Here is a 22,514-nt window from a genome sequence, read left to right on the forward strand (position 1 = left end):
TTAAAAGTCAATCAAAAATTGAAGCGCTGATAAAATTAAAATGACAAAAAGTATAGCAAAAGACGGGCATGGAATTAAAGCTTTGACGATATAAAAATTTCATTATATTTTTTTTTTTTAAGTATTCCAATTCCCGAAATATTTCAAATTTGTATGATTTGTGCAGATTTGTTCCTTTTTTTTTTGTCACTTTATCGGATTGAAGTGTATGTCATAAAACTTAATATTTGTTAAAAGGTTTATTTTTGTAGGCGAGAATAAACTAGGTAAACATATTAAATAAAATTATAGTAAATATAATACCTCATTATCATTTAATGACAATATTTAGAACATCGTATGCCTTCTTTATTGAATGTAATAAGTGTGAGTTACCAAAGCGATTTTATAGATATTGACAATGTCTTTCTCAATATCAAATTAGTATCCTCTCTTGGTTTTATTTCCTTTAATTAAAAGAATCGAAAAAAAAAATGAATGGATAGAGCGTATACTATACAATAAAGTGGATTGATTTCATTATTGAAAAAAAAACCAACAATTCTGCTAATGAGTGCCATCGCTCATGTAATCAATACAAGTAATGTGTCAGTATTAATAAGGTTGATTTTTGATTTTTGGTTTTTTAACGCCACTTTTAAGCACCGCTTTTGGGCTATATCGTGGCGGCCAGTTTTTATTGGTGAAGGAAGCCGGAGTGCCCGGAGAAAACCACCGACCTTCGATAGGAAAACTGACAATCCTAGTCAATTAAGATTGGAGTCGAGTGCACCCGCACGAGCGGGGTTTGAACTCACAACCTCAGTGTTGACTGGCTAGTGATTACAGTAGTAACTACTTAGACCACTCGGCCACCGAGGCCCCAGTATTAATAAGGGCTGCCTGTTTGTATTCATTGTAATAATGTACACTGTAGTCAATTGTAGTCAATAAGAGCAGCCGATACATACCCGTATCAATTGTAGTCAATAAGAGCAGCCGATACATACCCGTATCAATTGTAGTCAATAAGAGCAGCCGATACATACCCGTATCAATTGTAGTCAATAAGAGCAGCCGATACATACCCGTATTAATTGATAGTTTTAATGACATAATTCTTCATTATGTAGTCAGTAACCAAGGGGTCGATGCAGCTATTGTCAAATAAATAAACATATTCGAAGGAATCATCTCACCTCTGTCAATTCTAAAAATCAAAGTTCAACCGATAGTACTATTATTCTGTCCCAGCCGGTTTATTCCCGCAAATGGTAGATAACATGGATCAAGGAGAATATTTCTTTTCAGCATAGGGCGAAAATTATGATTTTTATCTGAAGAAAATACATAAAATATTTAAATAACACACTAACATAAAACAAATAACAGGATTTCAATCTTGATAGAATGTTAGTTGATAAAGGTAAAATTGGTGTATATTATCATTATAAAGGGTGTAACCTTAAAGTTACTGCTACGTCAGAGGTTTTAAACAGGGAATCTTAAAGACGATACCGGACAGATATCAAACACGGAGATGCCAAAAAACTAAAGTTTCCACGTTTAGCTGTACGTGTCATCATTTCAGCTACTTTGCTGTAATATGCTTTATCATTTTATTGCTTAGATTTAGTTTATGAATAAGTGTTATTCACTAGCACGTATATACTGTATACTTATTATAATTATTTGTTACTTCCTCAATGTCTTTAGCTATATTCATTTGATATTCAAATTTAACAATTTATTATATAATTTATTATAATTATATCCATTCACTCGGAAAATGAACAATGCATTCATGCTGATATGATTATGCACATTGTGAAACTGATAGTTAAGATGACTGTTTTCCAAGATTAAATCAATCAAATTCAGTCATTCAAGTTTTACGATGACCTCCATATAATAATGGTTATTATAATGCATTATTTGTGTCACTCTATTGTTAAATTGTACGAAGTGATTATAAGAACAAGATTATATGCTGATATAATTTCATTACTTACCCTCGTGAATAAGTCATCATAACAAGGAATAAACTTTACATAAAAATTTGATCCCAATCTTAGTCATGAATTAATGTCTTGCGGAACTGGCTATAGTCAGATTTCCACTACAAATTAGGTTTGAGGAAACCAACTCCAAAACAATTTTGAAAGAATTACCACCCAACAGAAATGCAGCAAGGCCGATCTCTTCATTGCCGTACTTAGCTAAATTCAACGTCAATCACAATACAGGTAAAAGCGTTTTTTAATGGACACAACAGCTATTTATGAATTAAAATTTATCAATATGATTAATACCGAATAATGACGTTAAGGAGGTTATAACACTGGACTTACTATAAGAAATAGGCGGAAGATACCAAGAAGACATTCTAAACTCGCACATCGAGATAAAGTGACAACGCCATGGCAAAAAAAACCGAAGGACAACGAATAGAAAAACAATTCCACAAAACACTCGAAGAAAACTTACGACTGAGCAACAATTATCAAATCTTTAAAGCAAAATTAGTCCAATTTTACAATTTGAATAATGCTTATACCGAAGCATTGCCTACCTAGCGAAAAATATTTTAACAAAAATACCGAACTCCAAGGAAAATTCAAAACGTGACATGAAACCTGGCAAAATCAATCGTTAGACTATCAACCAACGGAACGAATGCAAAACAACTGTCATATTATTGAATTGGTACAGGCATTTTCCGAAGACAATGGTTAGTTAAACCTAGTTTTATAGCAGGCGTGATCTGCTAGTTTCAAATAGAAAAATGAAAATTGAAATAAAGGACCGGGATTATATTCCTTTATACACATCCTTACTAAATTTTGTACAGCAATGTAATATTTCATCAATATATGTCAATCTGAGAGGAGTGGCGCTTAAAAGGTACAGTGATTAACGGACAGACAGACAGACATGATGCTTCCAAAATACCCCAAATTTATTTTGTTTGTGAATATAATAGAAATTGCATTTGTTTTTCATTTTTCTGTTCATATTCCTTTTAAAATGAGTCACGTACAGATTGGAAAATTATTAATTCCTTAACTGCCTAAACTGTTATACATCATAAACTAAATTATTATAACTAGTATCTTTATGACAACTCTTTTGATAAGTGTAGTATGAGTTTAAAGTGGATGTCATCAAAAATACTTGATTATAATCGGTCAGTTATCCTGTTGAAATATCGTTTAATGATGTACAGAACAAGGATTTATTGTATTAAGAATGTCTCATTAGTCAACTTAGGTGTGGTAAATGTGTCTTTTGTGTATACATGAACGATATTTTTTGTATGTATACACAACTCTGTAGACAAATATGTGACACTTTAATTAAATAATATTGTTTTAACAATATGAATGAATTGTATCATAACAAATCATTTTCCCTCAACCAAATAAAAAGCAATATTAGTTTACCTTTGCTCAAAGTCATCAATCCATTTTGATAAGTTCCTGTGAGTTTTTAAAGAAAACAAAACGTGCTTTAAGCATATGTTTCTGTTAAACGAACAATTGTCAAATCTGACATGTCTGAAGACAATATGTGTGATAAATACTAAAACAAATCACTGTTTAAATCACTGATCTAAAAACAGTAAAGGGATTAATATGACATTTCGTTTGCTATATTTTTAATAATATTTATATTTAATATTTTGGGTTATAGATTTAAATTGCTTCATGTACATTTATATTAATGTTAACTTGTAAAATACCGATTTCATTAGTAAAATCTTAATTCTAGGTACAACTCGACTTTTTTGTATTAGCATAGCACGGGGTTTTTTCAATACAATGTTACAATAATCAGATTTTAAAAAGAACAAATCGAACAGAATGAAAAATTTCATCTCGAAAAAGAAAGTTTGAATTTAAAAAAAAAGAGATAACTTAGCTTCCATTTTGTCGGTATCGGTATTGAACTATCACTCCCTGATGGTACAAAACGCCCGTTAGCCGGTGTTTTGGTATTTGCCCTATTGGAATGATATATTTTCCCTTTCAATGGCTAAAAAATAGAGAAATTCTGGATAAGAGAATTAGGTACTGCAATACCATACGGTTGCAATAATAACATCAAAAATGTAGAAAATATGTTAAGTCTAGCCTGCAGTTATCTATATGTAATGAGTTTATTCATCCTAGCTTAAGACTCAAGCGTAGTCATTGTCAAAAACCTAACCACTGTCCAAATGTGAAAAATTCTCCCAAATCTAGATCACTCACTGGGAGCTTTGGTAACATGCATTCACATCTCCATCATCCGTGCTTGAAAAGATTAAAATCTTGATCTGATTCCCAAGGAGCACAATCCTCCGTGGGAATCGTACCTAGATTTTACTTACCCACCGTTTTTATTTTTAGTGTAATTGCTCCTCGGGATTCGTATCCCTCCGCGCATTTCGGGTCGGAATACCCGGCATGACCTTCAATTTTGATACCTTTCACACCTCCCATACCACATGAAAAAAGAAATAATCTACAAGAATTTCCTCCATACAAAGGGAAACATACGCTACAAAGTTATTGTTTTTAGATACACTTCGGCATATTTTATTGAAAATGAAACCGAGGATAAAACATACTACACCAAAGAATAAGTGATCAGTATGCTAGAGATATCTCATTGACAACATATTTGTTGAATTTGGAGGTAGTCTAGCTTTTGGTATTTTCATATGAGTCGTAGTTCCTTGAAAAAGTTGTAAGAAATAAGATTAAAAAAGCTAGATCATTTAATTTCACACACATATATATATTGGTCAATTAACAATCCAAACTTTTCTAAACGGGTCCCATTAATTTATCCTCCTGAACTTAAGTTTAACGAAATCAAAAACACAGATTCCTCCGCCTCATTTTTCGACATATACCTCGAGATTGTCTTCAGTGGTAGAATCTATGACAAACGAGACGATTTCTATTTTCAAGTTATAAATTTTCATCACCTTAGCAGCAATATTCCAACTTCAATCGCGTATATGGAGTATATGCGATATTCAAGATCTTACAGGTGCTACTCAGATTTCGTACAACGTCTTCGATGTCTGAGCATGAAACCACATGGTGAGTTCCGGATAGATTTTGTGACACCGATACAAAATTTGAACCTGAAAGAGACATGCCTTACGGTTACAGAAGCAAATTTTGTCAAAGTTTGCCCGAAGAAAAATGATAATCAAAACGAAATACAATAGGATCTTTCCCTTTCAGAAAAGGAAAGATCTTAATTATTGAAAGTCATATAATATGTTTTATAATAAAATTACAGGCATGTCTTCTTGGGGAGAAATTGCATTATTTTAAGCATGAATATTTATGCAACGAAAGGTCTGCAGATAAAAATAGACACAAAAATACTATATAAATTAACATGCGTTTGGCTGCTGGACAGATATGAAATATATGTATATAAACTTCCTCTGAGTAATTACCATACTGAAACTTGATTTTATCATTTTAAGATGTCAAGAGTCTGATACATTCAATTGTGTTTCTAAATATTATTATTATGTGGAAAACAACAGAGTGAAAATTTCTCGAATTTGACCTTGACTTGATGTAAAGTATACCTTTGTTCTCTACATTCTATGTTCATGAAATAATGAAATTGTTCTACAACTAACGTGAACCTACATCAGGCAAAGTTGATCTTTGCAATAGTTCGCTGTCACATTTTAGCTCTTTTGAATTTTATGCTTTCAAAGGGTTTTTTGTTAGACTTTCAAATTGTTGAAAGTTATTCCAGGACAAAACACGTGTTGCACGCATGAATATCATATAATTTGGTTTTCAATCAACAGAGTTTGAATATTAAAATCTCTTTAATCGAATGGATGCATTAGAAATTATATTGATTCTAAATAAATATGTTTTGCTAAATGAGATATATTCTTAATGAATTACAAAAGAAGATATCTATTAGATTATGAAAGCTATATTTATAGACATGATGTACAAAATAGAGGGGGAAATTACCAGGGGACAATTAAAAGAGGGACATTCATACTCATATATCGAAAATAAAATGACAATGACATGACTAAAAAAGAAAAAGATGAACAGACAAAAAATAGTACACAAACACAAAATAGAAAAACTAAAGACTAAGCAACACGAAGCCCTCCAAAAACTGGGGTGATCCCAGGTGCTTCGGGGTGGGGGGTAAAAATGATATCTTTTCATCTTTTCCATAAAGGCAGACAATAATACCATTGCCAAAAAGACAAACGACGTAAAGACAAAGGTTATTTTCGACGAACAAAGTCATTAAAACTCACTGTATTCACATTAATCAAGAACACAAATCTTTGTTTTAATATCATTTTTTGTCAATTGATAGTAAATCTTTAACTTAATAAAAGAGATTTCAATGGTAACCACTCTTGCCTTCGTAATACATTGTAACCTCACGTGCCTCTCTTATATACTATTATCTTAAGTACAATCGACCACGAACGTCTGGGAAGTCAAATATATATATATAAACATTTTAAAACCTTGCAAGAGAATATAACCAATTTCTAATGTCAAGAAATGGTAAAATATCATCAGATGTTTTACGTGACAAAATATACACATGCACTCATAGATAACAAATGGAGAAAAACTGCAAAAGAGAGGCGAAAGATACCAAAGGGACATTCAAACTCATTAGTCGAAGATAAACTTACAACACCATGGCTAAGGAAGAAAGAGACCAACAGTACACAAAACAAAATATAGAAAACAAAAGACTGAGCAACACGAACCCGCCAAAATCTGGGGTGATCTCAGGTGCTCCGGGAGGGTAAGCAGTTCCTGCTCCACATGTGGCACCCATCGTGTTGCTCATGTTAGTACAAACCCATGATAAGTCTAATCCGGTAGGTCACATTCGGGGAAAAGGGGACTGGATTGTAGCTACGACAATTGGAACATATCCGTTGGCATCTGTGAGACGAATATTCTATTGCAAAATGGGTATATTAGCTGTGTATCTTCAAATTAGGAAGAGTCTTAGAAAAACTGTAGTGCTGTGCTATCGCTGGTTGACTAATTTTGCGAAATATTTTATTATTTGTCGGTGATTTGTTTGTGTATGTCTTTGACCTTTGTTTATAGCATACCTTATATAGTACACGGATACACAATTGTAAGAAAGTTATTAAAACGCTATGATACCATTGCTTGTGTATTTGATAATAATCCTTTGTTTGTCCAGTAACTATCCGGATTACAAAAATGTTATAGTATTACGTTATGTAAACAATAACAAAAGAATAAAACCACAGTACTTTTCAGTGCATTTGCATTGATATAAAATGACGAAATACCAATATTTATATTTTCTATAACGTAGTTTTAGTGTTTAATGTTATTGGTATACATGTACAAGCTATTTTGTTAAAATGAAAGATTTATAGCAGTGACTGATATGTTTTTCTGATTTTCAAAACAACACTACTTTTTGCTCACAAAATTTTATTCTGTGTAGTGTTTTGTGAACTTTTTTGTTTTGTCGTCGTCTTTCGTTTATTGTTATAGTGTTGTCAGTTTGCCTTTGACCTACAAAATGTAAAGCAGAAACCTATCAATAAAGTTAAGACTTGTAAAGTTAAATAAATAAATATTTTACTGGTCAGTTTCTGCATTATTTTGGTTATATCGGTTAAAAACTTTCTAACTTTTGTCTGATAATCCTTTTTCACCAAAACTCCAAAGCAATTACTAAATTCATATGAAATCGTTTTTAACATTTGTTTTATTCTTGGCAGTCAGCAAATGTGAATCTAAGTATTTTAATTTGTGAATCATTCTGTTCTTGTTTTTTAACGAAATTATGTTTTACGTCTATACACCCTTCAACGGAACATGAATACCATGTTTTTGTTTTCCACTGAAATTACAATTTACCTGAAATTATGAAAACTTAAACAAACGAATTGGGTGACCTTTTAATCATATGCATTTCAAATATAAAAATTGAAAGCAACATTAGTTAGCATAGTATATAAATCTCGATAAGTCAATATGAATACTTTATATGGGTTTGTACTTACATGAGCAACACGACGGCTGCCAAGTGTGGAGCAGGATCTGCGTACCATTCCAGAGCACGTAGGTGTTTGGTGGGTTTTGTGTTGGTCAGTCTTTAGTATGATCTTTTTTCGATTTCGCCATGGTTTTGTCAGTTTGTTATGACTTTAGGCTGATTATCATTTTGATATCTTTCGCCTCTCTTTTAAATTCAGAAATATTTGCGTGCATTTATCATTGCTATTGTAAAACAACAGACAAACATACGTAATTAATCATTGCGATTTCAGGAAATGCTGCATACAAATAATGTTGTTAATATCTTATATGCCATTTTGTATGATTTCGAACATATCCAGTCGTAACTGTGGTTATCCCAGATGCTTGTTAAAACCCAACAACAAATTGGCAGTATTTGGCCACAGCCTTTAATATTATTTAAATTTATACATATTGTATGTAAGTAATCTTAATATAAATGTATGTATGTGCCGCAGATCGCTGGCAATTTAACTGTCACTTGTATATCTGAAAATATGAGGTTACCGGCATATCGCTGATTATGGCAACCGTACTATCAAATATATATATATATAAATGACTACCACAGATTGTGGTAACTGAATATAAGATTCGAAAAATTTGGATCACCGTGGGAACACAGTTGAGGGATCAAAACCCTGACATTGTTCATCTGTAGTGAATGATACTATTTATAAAACGAAATGTTTTTTTGATGCAGCGAATTATGCAATCCGAGTACAATTGTAAGTCATTCTTTGACGACAATTCTTTTAACATCAAGCGGAATTCTTCATCTGTCCATTTCGCAAAATACACGTAGGCTTCCAGAAATGTCAACTCATGCATCACCTGAAAAGATAACATAAACCAAAGCAGTTTCTAATTCTAAATATATTTACAAGAATTGCATGTTCAATATCAGCAACAAATATATTTACTGAAATTCTCAAGTGTTTCTTCTGAGAGATGTCTTTCTTTGTTTTAACTTCTCCAAGTATCTGTTTCTATTTCGATGTAAAACAGTGTCCACATTTGCAAACCAAACACAACAAAACGCTTAATTTTAAATGGCATGTGCACATACGGACATTCTGCACAATTAATCCCCGCATAAATCATTACAAAAATTGGCCCATCAAATCACACAAATCTGTGTCCACACTTGTTTATATTTACAAAATAATCAATTTACTGGGAGGAATGGCGGGTTTTTGGTTTTATATTGGAGTTCAATTGTCTCCTGCCTTCCTCCTTGGATCCAAATTGAAAAAGACTCGTTACGTCAAATTTAAAGGTTCAGTAACCACCAATGAGATTATGGTATAAATGTATACGTAAACTCACTAATAACCAAACAAAACATATAGGGTACAGCGCACCGTGATAACTGAATTTAAGTACAAATATAACATAGCAAACATTTCCGAATTTACACCTTAATGGGAAAAATAAGGAAATGGGGTATCCATCAATGACACAAAATCAGTATGTGCACCGAAAAAAAAAACACAAAAAAATAATGAAACAGGGCTTTTATTGCTTTATCTCAAAGTCACAGTGCCTCAGTCCTTCAACAAGGAGCAAACAAACTCTCACTTCACTGCAAGACGTCCCATAGCCCCGGTTTGAGCAAAGTTCTTTGCAAACTGATGATCAAACCACAACTGTGAATTGAAAAACAAAGCCATAGAGTATTGTCAATAAAAGAAATCTGGCAAAAAAATCAAACATGTAATATACACACATCAAAGTAAAACAAAACGATCAAATCGCAAGAACTCAGTTCGGAGGTTCAACAGAAATGGGTACACACCTATCTATTGTTGACGAATGTATTTTGACATATTGGTTTTTGAGAAGGTGAGGGTTTGTCTTTAGATAGCTATCTCACTGACAAATACCGCAAATCTACTTTTAATCAATTATTCTGATCATTGATTGTATTGTGTTGCTAGACGGTTGTCCATTGATAGACACTATTTACAGTTTTCAAAACCACTAAAGTATAATTATTAATGATAGTATTTGTTGGCCAAAATATATAATCTGAAGGTGAAAGCATTTTTTTTTTTTATCTATTATTGCTTTTTTTTAATACATGTAAGTGCTGTAACTTTTTAATTTGTCAAAGTAACACAAGTCCAAATAATAAATTTACACTTTATAAATGTTGTGCGTCCAATACGCTTTTCTAGATTTACAAAAGTGCCTTCATCTGGAAAGCTCAAACCCAAAGGTCTAAAAGTTAGATGTATTATTTGAATACTAGATGAGCTTTATGCACCATGTAGCTTAGACAATAGCCGAGTCTAAGGTCGACTTTACCTGAGGGTAACTTTATTTCTTTTTAATTTATGTTTTCAATTAATTAATGGCGAATAAAACTCATCTATACGTAAAGTATGTTATAACTCATGTAAGTACCGAATCACTGAAAACTGAGCTGATGATACCACATCTTTGTACATTTCATCACATCCTGAAATAAGGAACAAATGCGCAGGATTAGATAAGCTATGTTACATCTCCAGTTATACTCTGCAAATTGTGTTTTCTATCTTAAAAGTTGAACATGTTGTAATTTAAAACAGAAACAGAAATTATATTACAACATTAATAAAATGTAAAACATAAGTGTTTATTATATATATCTTTTTGAGGCATCTAGTTGTTGTTTCCTATATGAAAATATAAGCTACATCTCGTGGTATGCATCATACATTTTACATATCCAGAGTCTATTTGAGGGTTTTTTGTCGTCCTCTTATAGATTGATGTTTTACTTTTACACAATTGCCTTTTGTATTATCTGAATTTGTACTGTTTTAGATTTGTTTTTTCGGGTTTTTCTTTGTTTTTTTTTTTAATTTTGCGGATGATTAAGAATTTTTAAATTCTAAGTAATTTCCCAATTTTTTGGGCGATTATTTTTCTAATGCAAATAAGAAGGGATACCTGTTTTGTGTTATTGCTGATTTGACAAATGATTATTTTTAATTATGACAGGTTATTTCTTTAACAAACCGAAGATACTTCGTCCACTACTACGTATACTTGGTAATGATAACATTAACCTACCAAGTTAAATGCCCTAGACTCGAATCTGGACAATTGATGTCTCTTCAGTGATGCTCGAGGCCAACATATATCAAAACCCTAAACCTTATGCAATGCAAACACGGAAGAGCTGGTCAAACCAAAACGGACCTATACGGAAAATAAATAGAGATTTGTATGAGAAAGAAATATTTCTTGATTTTAAAGATTTTATAACACCAAGTTTCAATTAAACAATATCCGTATTTTCATGCCAGCACCGAAGTACTTGCTACAGGGTGGTGATACCCTTGTAAGGTTCGATTTCCTGAATCATGAGTATTGTATATTAATAAATAATACAAACACGTTCCCATGTCACTACGACAAAGCCTGCTAAATAAATAAAATATATTAAAATTTACTTTTTAAACATATGTATATATACCATGTGTATGATTCGGACCTTTTTAAAAATATGTATATATACCATGTGTCTGATTCGGATCTTTTTAAACATATGTATATATACCATGTGTCTGATTCGGACCTTTTAACGTCTACGTACTAGGTAAAGAAGAAGGAAAGCACACTGATACATAAAGTCAAATCTGTTGAAATTCATTTAAATTCAGATCCCCCGGAGTGTTTTACTCTTCATTCAAACGTTGTCATACATTGTAATCTTTTTATGTTCGACAGTTAAATTAAGGAGAACATGAAACCAATGATCCATCTACATCGATAATTTCTTTCAATGATTTAAAGGGAAATTAGTTGTACAGCCATTTGTTATTAATAATAATTACACTCAATAGGGAAGTACTTCACAATAACACTCCAGGAGGTCATTAAATGTAAGGAGCTTACAATTAATTATAAACAGTTTTGCATATTTACGCACAGAAATATGCGACCACTGTGTTATAAAATTTATGTGGTAGTGTAGTTCTTCTCTTCCCATTTGTCTTAATTACAAATGTACCCGGTCTGGGCAAAACCATATATTTAGGTAATACCATTATAGACAGATTATTGTTTATCTTAACTAATAAATTATTTGAGGATAAGCCTATCCTGATTAAAAGTTATTTCTCTTCATTTTAATTCGTTTCTATTTACTTATGCCTTAAGTTTGCTACACTATGATTTTTTGGTTTGATTTTTTTGTTTTGGTTTTTTTTTTTTTTTTTTTAGTTCATCGAACATTTGTTTAACAGGAATGTCTATCTTGTTTTTACAGTCCCTTCTTCTTGCTATTGCGCTTTCTGGCCTCAGTTTCTATTAAGTGCTTTACATTTTTTTCACAAATGGATGTCAGTACGTAAACAGGCAATCGTTTATCCGTCCGTTCTTGATGAAGATAGGCTATGTAGAAGTATAATGTATTCTAAGTGTAGCGTATTGAAATTCTTCACTATCATATTATTTATAACACTAATTTACGATACATTTTGTTTTTATTTTTTAAACTGAAGATTAAGCTATTTAAGATATTTAAAGCACTGCAATGATACATAAAATTAAAAAAAAAACACTAACGTATAAAGATTTGAATTAATATGAATTGCATATCATGTGATGTCAAGAGAAAAGAAAAAGGTATGATAAGACTTCTACCAAATATCATCCCTCAAATGTTTATAAAATATTAGTCTGACAAGTATCAGTATTCATAGTTTTGAATTTTGACTTACATATTGGTATTTAGGCTTCATAGTGTCATCACAGTGACCTCTCTGTACTGCATGTGCAAATTTCATCAAGACGTTCATTTAGCATTACAATAATTTTAAAGTATTGGATGATTTTTTTTTATTTTCTTAATTTTTGGAGCCAAATAATTGCTCTTAACAAATCATTTGTTATGAAGTGAGATTCGGTTTTATAAAGTTATATCTTGATAGTCTTAGATATATCAGTTAATCTATCTTTAAACTATTATATAATTTTTTAACCTTGACCTTTAATCTACATGAAAAGTATTTTAAAACACTGGTACGGGATAAACCGGAAATGTAAAATCAGATATGAAATATTTAGAGAAGTTTACAATGTAAATGAAAATAGTTCCTACTATACAAAATCAGATCAAAACATGAAGATCACTACTGTTTTCAAGTCTAATGAATTCAGCAAATTATAAAAAAAAGAAATGATTACCCTGTATTAACCTAAATTAATGGTATATTCAATTGGTCATATAGACTAAGTCTTTTGACCTTCAAAATATTTCTCATAAATTTAATTTTGTGTAAATTTTGAGTGCCCATTTGACAATTATCATCAAAATAGAAGAAAGCATGGCCAGATTGAAGACATTAAAAATGTATCTTATAACACGGAAATAAATAAATTGTTAAAGCATGTTTTATTTTAAATTTTTAACAGCAATGCATTCCAAAAGGGGTTTATAACGACTCCCCTTCCTTGAACACATTTTGTGTATTTTTAAATGACGAAATTTAATTTCACTGTCGAATACAAGATTTTTTCAGTGAAAATTTACATTCAAATGACGGAAGAGGAACAAATAAAACATGTTGAACATAACCTTCTATTATTATGCAAGAAAACGAACTTACACATCTATTCTATGAAGTGTGTAATACGTTTATTTTCATCATGCATAAAATGTGTTACATCTATTAATTTCATGAGGAATTAGTATCAAAATTTTGTGGTAATAATTATCACTTCCATAACAAAAATGAAAAAGCTAACAATGGGTTGAACTCAAAATATAAATGTATTCAAACTAATTTACAAAATTAAGCAGAATTCGTATTATATCAACGAAAATTATAAAATATGAATTAGAGGCAACTGTAGTTTACCGATGTTCACATCTCACAAATCCCTTCAGAAAAAAACAAATCAAAGCAAACAACAAAAACTGAGGGAATTGCATTAATAAATCTACGTCATTTGATCGCTGAATATATGTTTCATTGGCAGCAACACCCTATGGCGCCGTCTTCTTATTTCTATATAAGAAAAAATATCAATAAGAATCATGCTACTTTAGACGCAACACTTTTGAATATGCCAGGCTTACAAAATAAAAAGCGTCACTGATCAGTCTTTGTAGACGAGACGCGTATCTGGCGTACAAAATTATAACTCTTAAAATTGAGAATGGAAATGGGAAATGTGTCAAAGAGACAACAACCCGACAAAAGAGCAGAAAACAGCCGAAGGCCGCCAATGGGTCTCCAACACAGCGAGAAAATCCCGCACCTGGAGGCGGGTTTCAGCTGGCCCCTACACAAAAATGTGTACTAGTTCAATGAAAATGGACGTCACACTAAACTCCGATACACAAGACTAGCAAAGGCCAGAGGCTCCTGACTTGGGACAGGCGCAAAAATGCGGCAGGGTTGAACATGTTTTGTGAGATCTCAACCATCCCCTATACCTCAAGCCAATGTAGAATAAACAAACACACAGCAATACGCACAGTAAAACTCAGTTTAAAAGAAGTCCGGTGTCAGAATATGTAACAAAAGAAACTAAGCAAAATGACAATGATATATAAATTAACACATGACTACTAGTAGTTAATGACATGCCAGCTCCAAACCTCAATTAAACTTATTGAAAGATTATGTCTTCATCATATGAAAATCAAGCACGATCCCTCCAGTTAGGGATTTAGTACCATACCATCATAAAATTTATGAGAAGAGCATAACCCGTATCATGCCAACAACTGGTAGAATAAATGTGTTAATTTTCGATGCAAAGACCCTATGAGTGAATCAATATTAATACCAAGATAACTTGTATCTTCGATGAGTTGATTTTTTTTTTTTTTTTTTTTTTTTTTTACATAAATTGCATGCTTCCGAAGCGTTTTTCTCCATTTGCCCCCATCAGCGTTGCTTGAAGCCAAATATTTAAAAGACAAGGATGTATAAAAAACGAAACTGCTGAATATCTTCATGACCAAAAAAGGACCTAAATCATAGCCAAATCAATCTTAGGTCAACTTTGCTTGACGGAATTGAAACCATGGCTTTTAATACTTTATAAATTTATAAACGGAGAGTCAATTTATTCAATTAATTCTTCAATTTTTGGAAAATTATTTTGAAAGAAGGAATTTATCTCCCTCATTTCTGATTCCTTTCCCTGCTTTGTCCTTTTTGGTTTATAAGCTCTTCATTTCTTAAAAGTTTTATATTTTCAAATATTTTGGCCTGAGCATCAATGAAGAGACATTTATTATCGAGATGTTCATCTGGTGCATCAAAGTTGGTACCGTTAATGTTATTAAGAAAGGTTTGTTATATAATAGTGGTAATATCAATTAAGAATAGGGAACATTTTTTAATCCTTCTTATGCATTTTATGCTTCATCTTCAAATTCACTCTGTGATTATCCAGTAAAAATACTCAATCATGATTATCAGATGTACTTCACACTTGCTTAAGATATTTTATCTATCATTGTTTTAATATCGATTACACAAGAAGCAATATATTGTTTTAGACAGATATAGACTGTTATGATATGTTTCAAGAAAATAAATATTTGCAAGGATCAACCAAAACATACTTTTTAAGTTCATTTGTATGTTTTGGAGTTTAGTGTGACGTTCATTTTCACTAAACTGGTACACATTTTGTTTAGGGGCCAGCTGAAGCCCGCCTCCGGGTGCGGGATTTTCTCGCTGTGTTGAAGACCTATTGGCGGCCTTCGGTTGTTTTCTGCCCATTGGTCGGGTTGTTGCCTCTTTGACACATTTCCTATTTCCATTCTCAATTTTATTTGCAAGCCGATCCATATCTCTGTCTTTTTACCAAGTTTAAAACGTTGTTTACAAAATTTAAGAATTTAAGTCGATAGTACACAATAAAGAAGGACGCAATACGAGATGAAAAGGTAATACATTGAGATAATGAATTCAAGTGGGTAGGATAAAATCGGAATCATAGTGAAACAGATATGCTTCAATAGTCACTTAATAGCTAAATCAACATTTACTTGATTTAAACTTATTATCGTAAAATATTGTTTCGGCAGTTTTCTATATGTACATATCGAATTGTTTCGGCAACGTTCATGTAGTCTGGAATTCTCATTTGTATATAAACCTTTTGTTTCTATATTTCACCAATGTGTTTATTTACTAATAAAACTTTGCTGCTGTGATGCAGCCAAGGGTGCTGAAAGTGGAGTTTAACACCACCAAACAAACAATCAAATCTTTACAATAGGCACATCACAAGGGATATTTCAATGCATACAACATGCCTTCTACAAAACTTTATGTATGTATTTATATATTACACTTGCATACACTGGATTGTACAAAAAGTTTCAAAAGATGCCGGAAAGTCTTTTAAAGTTGACACGAAAAATATCTGTTATCCTTTTTGATTCCACATTCTTTCAACTAAGATACATAATTATAAAACAAATATACCTTTTTTAATCATATATTAATGATAATAACAGAATTATTAAAAATCTGCTAATTGGTTACAGATTCTATAACTATAACAATTTCTTTTAAAATCTTCTAATTTTTGAAGGTCTGTTTTAAAACTTGTTAGAATGTTAGAATGCATCAATTTGGACAAAAAGAAAACTTTATCGTTGTATAAAGTATCCCTGAATATTGTCCAATAGTAACACATTCTATTTGTTTATGTTGATAAAAGATACCTTTTCTATCTAATATTCCTGATAACATACATCACAGGTAAATAAAATTTAAACCACAAAATCAATACAAATGTGTGAATTGACTGTGGAATAACAATTTCAATTGACTAAACGATAAAACTGCTGAGAGGAAATCACCTAATTTTAAAGACCTTCTAATAATAGATAAGGAAATGATAACAGAGGACTTCCGCGTGATTTCTTATGGTATTATTGTACAATACAAAATCAAATTTCCCACAGAGGCTAGTCACCTGCTATACGCGACTACTTTTCAGTGGTTAATTTAAAATTTAAAAATAGATACATCCTTTTTCAAAATATATATATATTTCTTGTCTTAGGATGTCTAGAACATAACAGTAGAAGTAAGACAAGAACACAAGAAGCCTAAATAAGTTCACCAGAAAAAAATACAAGATGAATTTTATCAATGTAAGCAACAATACTTAATTGTATGAAATGCAACATCTAGTTTTGCTAAGGTTATTCAAGATATAATTATCTTTATAACGAAGTTTTCCTCTTTTTCAAATTTTATTGAGTAGCAATATAGCACTATATATCAACATAATTATGTGAAGTAATAGTTAAAACTGCAAAAATAAATAAACGTTAACATTAATACTGAATTTCAATATTAGCTCTGTCTTTATAGCCCTACTTTATAAAAAAAAAGATATTTTACGTTATAACCAAATTAAAATATTTAACCAAACGTTTGAAAAAAGGTCTACAAATTAACAGTTCATACATTTCATTGTCGTGAATTTTAAACATTTTTTTCATTTATTTCCAGATCCTAAAAGTTGTTGTACTATACATTTCATTCTGTATCACATATGTCAAAAGTGCCCCAACATGCATAGATCCAACAGACTTGAAGACCAAATTTGATAGTTTAAATGGAGGTGTAGATTATAGGACATTGTTTTTCACGGAAGGTTGGAAACAAGACTCACTGGAAAAAGATTTCGGTCTACTGGTATATCTTGGAGTCGATAAAGCTCAAAGCAGCTGTCCTTCGACATTTTTAAAAGGATCCAATCTTCCATTAATGGTACGTACATCATGTCCATGGTATTTAGAGAAAACGCAGTACAGCGCTGAAACATATCCACATGAACTATATAGAGCTACTACGAAATGTACTAAGTGTATAGATGCTTCTGGAGATCAAAAATGTTCACCAATTCAACAGAAAATCCAGATATTAAAAAGAGCAGGTTGTGAAAATGGATTTTACAAATATGAAGTAACAGATACCTATATTCCAGTAGCTTACGTATGTGAACAACCAAGAGAAGTCGTAAATGATGTACAAATAACCACTGCCCGACCTCCAGCTAATGGACCAGAGGAAATGTAAGGTCCATGATATCCAACACATCCTTTCCAGAGTTATTGGGAAAATATTGTAATGTCCTACGGACATATATGAAATGGTTGTATATTTATGATATTAAATTGAAAAATACTCACATCAACGGTAAGATGAGTGCAATATCCGTCCGCAATCAAACAGTCTCATACTGAAGCTAGTCACTGCCTTTGCGTGTTTAAAAGTATATATGCGATAATATGTTATTTATTTCCGTGAACATAATGATAGTGTTTTAAGAAATGCCGTTTTATATTATGTATGAGTGGATGTAATGCGTGTATTTTTATTATTTTTATGTTGTAACACAATTTGATTATGTATTTAAGTTGGTACTAAGGGGTTTTATATATTTTATTTTTTTAAACGATTCTACAAATGTATTAGATATAAATTGTTTAACATTCGTGTCAATGGTTAATGAAATATACATGTTTACTGTTTGAATTGTCAACGAAACAGGGTGATATTTTTGTATTGAATATTAAGTATTTAAAATGTGAATGTAATGTAAAGAATATTATAAATTTGCTCAAACTCTCAAATAGTATATTTTTATACAATTTACAATGTATTGTTATTTTTGATGCTTTGCTACAATTTTGTTTACTGTTGTATTTGTTTGGGTTTACTTTTCTTTAATAAAATTAATTAAAATAATAATTCTGCTTTATATACTTGTGCAAAAGCGCTATTACAAGTGCATACATATAGCCTGATAAAAAAAGAATTACATATTATACATACGTGGTATTCCCTCATTTCGAAAGCATCAGTTGTAGGAGAGAACCTATAGTGTACAGACATACTTGAAACATTTGGCATGATATTTAGAAGTATACGAAAATTTTACTTACAATTTATAATGTATACATAATATACATTGTAAGTAACTTTTTTTATTTTTAAATGAGAGTAGTATATTACAGGGAATTTCAAATATTTTTGAAACCAGAACCAATTGTACCAGTCGACACCTACAAGATCAATTTTGCAGAGTTAAGCAAACTAACAAACACAGTTACACTGTAAAGAAAACTTTCTTGTTACATAAATTTACTTGGTAAAGTTACACAATTTCAACAAGTTTTGCATACCCGTCCGAAGTATGGCATATTCTTAAAGTAAAACGATTAAGAAAAATGTGTGTGCAGATGAACAATGAGGAAGGAATACAATGTATAACGATACAAATACCTAAAAGATATCTTGAAGGTAACATACAGTCTTCAACATCAGACAGGATCGTGCCGAGAATATAAAAGCTGTGAATTCTCCAAATTGCAAAGTATTAATATGACGAACAATAAATACTGAAGAGGTTTCTAACTTTTGATGAAAATATCTCTTTTTTTTATTTTAGATCAAAAGCTTAACACAGCGTACTTTAAAGAAAATATTAGAAAAGTAGAACAAGAAAATCACTTACCTTTAAAATAACGCTTAAATCAACAACCAAACAAAAAGGTTATACCGTATTAATGAATGCTCGAAGTTGCTGAAAGCAAGCTCAATTACCATCCTCGTCCTTGCGAGATAGTTGTCTCACCGGCAATCATTTCACATCTCCTTATTTGTATTTCAAGGTAATAAAGCTGCTGATACGAACTCGTGTCATCCCACACTAAATATAGGTTGTTGTACTTCATTGCAGAAAGAATAACTTCATTTATTAAACAGTGCAGGAAGACATGATATTGTGCAATGCCCAAAACAGACTTCACAGAACATATGAAACATTTTATTATCACTTTAAACTATAAATTAGAGAATTTCTATTTATGACAGAGAGAATGAGAGGCAACAACAACGGTATAAGTATAACCTTTATCAATAAGTCTATTCAGACCATTATACAGATTTGAAAGATAAGTCCTTAACTTGTTAGCTTTATATGCAATTATACCGCATTACGCTTACATTGTATAAGTGTCATAAGTAATTCCAATTTAGTAGAATTTCATAAATATGACAATAATAGATTCACCTTGGTATAGACACTTGGTATCATATGTAATACCTGCTCTCCGTCATGAATAGCTCTTATTTCGTCGGCAGTGTCACATAGATGGGCAAAAATTTCTATATGATGGTCTGTGCCTACCTACGGAAGGGTTATGCAATTACTTTTCTTTCAATTGCAGACCGCATAACAAACAATTGAAAATGACTTAAGCAAAATGAAAGTTATAAATTTGATTGAGCAGGGGTGCCAATGATTGGCAAGTAGAAATGATAACATCCTACTGACATGTATAGTATTCACATAGCAGTAAATTAAAGAAATTGATGACTCTTACAGCTTTAAATATTCTGCAAAATCGGAGACGATACCAAGGGGGCAATTGAAAAATATAAGTGATAGAAAAAATCTAGATAACACTGTGAAAAAAACACCTGACAAACAAAATGCCTGAAATCAATTAACAGAAAATAAAGATTGGACGACACCAAAACAAGCTAAATTAACAATGATGAACTCTAGTGCTTCGTAATGGTCAGCAATTTCTGCTCAACTTGTGATATCCCATTAAACCAGTTTAAACATTCCCTTGGATAAGCCTTCACATTAAACAAATAGATAAATGTCTTCTGAGGCTTGGGTTCCGACACAACTTAATTGATGTCAAGCATTAGTTATGATAAAGTATTTGAATCAAATACAGTGCATTAACATCGTGCAATACAAAAAATATCGCATACAAGTGTTATATCAATTTCAGTGCGCTTAATTGATGCTTTTGGAATTTGCCTCTAACAAGATGCGCTTACAACACAACGTTTGGGTAACAAATAATAAGAAATGAATATTGTAAGACGATTTTCAGTGTACATCTTTTTTAACAGCAAAAATCTTCAGTTCCACGAGTTAGATTTTTAAAATCGCATTGAATAGCTGCGTTTTTGTTTTGAAACAATCCACCGTTTTGTAATTTAAAGGACCTTCATTGTATGAGTCTAAAATATAACATCTGTACATTTGTTGAATGTCTAATGTTTAAGCCCTTTCTATCAAATCACTACGTTTTTGGTGTACGCTGTTGTAAAAACATTATCAAGAATGCATTAGATTCTGAAACTGCGAATTTCAATAACAATAGTAATATTATGCAATCTTATATGATTTTTAACGAAGGAAAGCCTATTTTTAATTTTTTATTTCAAAATCGGAATAGCGTAGCATGTAGGCAGAAATGAGTTGGATTTGATTAGTAAGAAAGTATAAATATACAGAGACGTGTAAATGTGTCAAAATGTGCAAGTCATGTAATATGTTCATATTTACAAATATACATGACGCAAATGCTACCTTTACAAAGAAAATAGAAGCCCCAAAATAAGGGTTTAACCTTAATGATTCACAAGTACTCTTAGTGACATATTACTATCCACAACAATGACAGGGGATGGTAAATAATCCCTATCTATCTTAAAACATAATTGTTGGTGTTTACACCACTGTACAAAGGGAAGTAATGGATATAAGTAAAAGGGATATACGTTAATGAGATAACAAACAGCTACATCTACAAATTCTCATATGCTCGTGCTTTGTAGAAGCAGTAGGATGTGTCCTTGTGTTTGCTGTTTATGCCCTTATATTTTACAGTTATGATTTGTTTGGGTGCGAGGGGCAGTACTAACATTGAATTTATCTTCCATAGTTACTAGTAGTTATGAAGTTAAACATGCACATATAATGCTGTCCTGTTATTATCACTCATGGTTCTTGATATTACTGCAAACCAACAAGTTGTAAATTACTTCGTGAAACAGCAAGCATATAAAAATGATTACTTATTTTTATTTTTTTATTTTTTATTTTTTAAACTCGTCTTTTAATATTTATTTTTTTTATTTATTTTTTTTTTTTTTTTTTTTGTGGTTGCGTGTTCTAAAACTTTGACATTGCAAAAATGTCATGCTTTTCTCGTAATGCTTATGACGTTTTTTTTATATTTCGTTGGAGGTGAACTGGTTTGAGTTTTAGTCTTAGAAAACTTAGTTTATATATTGGCTGACTATGGCTTTGAACTAGCTTTTAGTTACTCCAAATACACGACAGTTGCCACATATGGAGCAGGATTTGCTTTCCCTTCCGGAGCACCTGAGATCACCCCCAGTTTTTGGTGGGGTTCTTGTTGCTCAGTCTTTAGTTTTCTATGTTGTGTGTTGTGTACTGTTGTTTATCTGTTTGTCCTTTTCTTTTTTAGCCATGGTGTTGTCAGTTTATTTTCTACTTGTGAGTTTGAAAGTACCTTTGGTATCCTCCGCCTCTCTTTTAGTAACTCCGAGTACTCTAACATCGCTATTTACTGCATTCTGTCTTTTGATTAGTTTAATGAGTCAGTTTTTTTTAAATTATATTTCTGAT

General features: G+C 31.5%; 1 protein-coding gene and 1 long non-coding RNA gene across 2 annotated transcripts; one reads left to right on the forward strand and one right to left on the reverse strand.

Moving 5' to 3' along the window:
• Positions 1–8,405: 8,405 nt before the first annotated feature.
• On the reverse strand, positions 8,406–18,791 carry LOC127711521 (uncharacterized). The gene is made up of 3 exons (XR_007986776.1): positions 18,241–18,791; positions 11,127–11,255; positions 8,406–10,527 (listed from the first exon to the last, which is right to left on the reverse strand). It is a non-coding gene; the product is annotated as an uncharacterized LOC127711521 (long non-coding RNA).
• Positions 17,110–18,241, forward strand: LOC127711520 (uncharacterized). Its single transcript, XM_052217602.1, has 2 exons — positions 17,110–17,193; positions 17,558–18,241. The coding sequence occupies exons 1-2, from the start codon at positions 17,179–17,181 to the stop codon at positions 18,125–18,127; spliced, it is 585 nt and encodes a 194-aa protein (XP_052073562.1). The 5' UTR covers positions 17,110–17,178; the 3' UTR covers positions 18,128–18,241.
• Positions 18,792–22,514: the final 3,723 nt, after the last annotated feature.

The sequence above is a fragment of the Mytilus californianus genome, unplaced genomic scaffold (assembly GCF_021869535.1).
Source record: "Mytilus californianus isolate M0D057914Y unplaced genomic scaffold, xbMytCali1.0.p SCAF_8, whole genome shotgun sequence".
Lineage (NCBI taxonomy): Eukaryota > Metazoa > Mollusca > Bivalvia > Mytilida > Mytilidae > Mytilus > Mytilus californianus.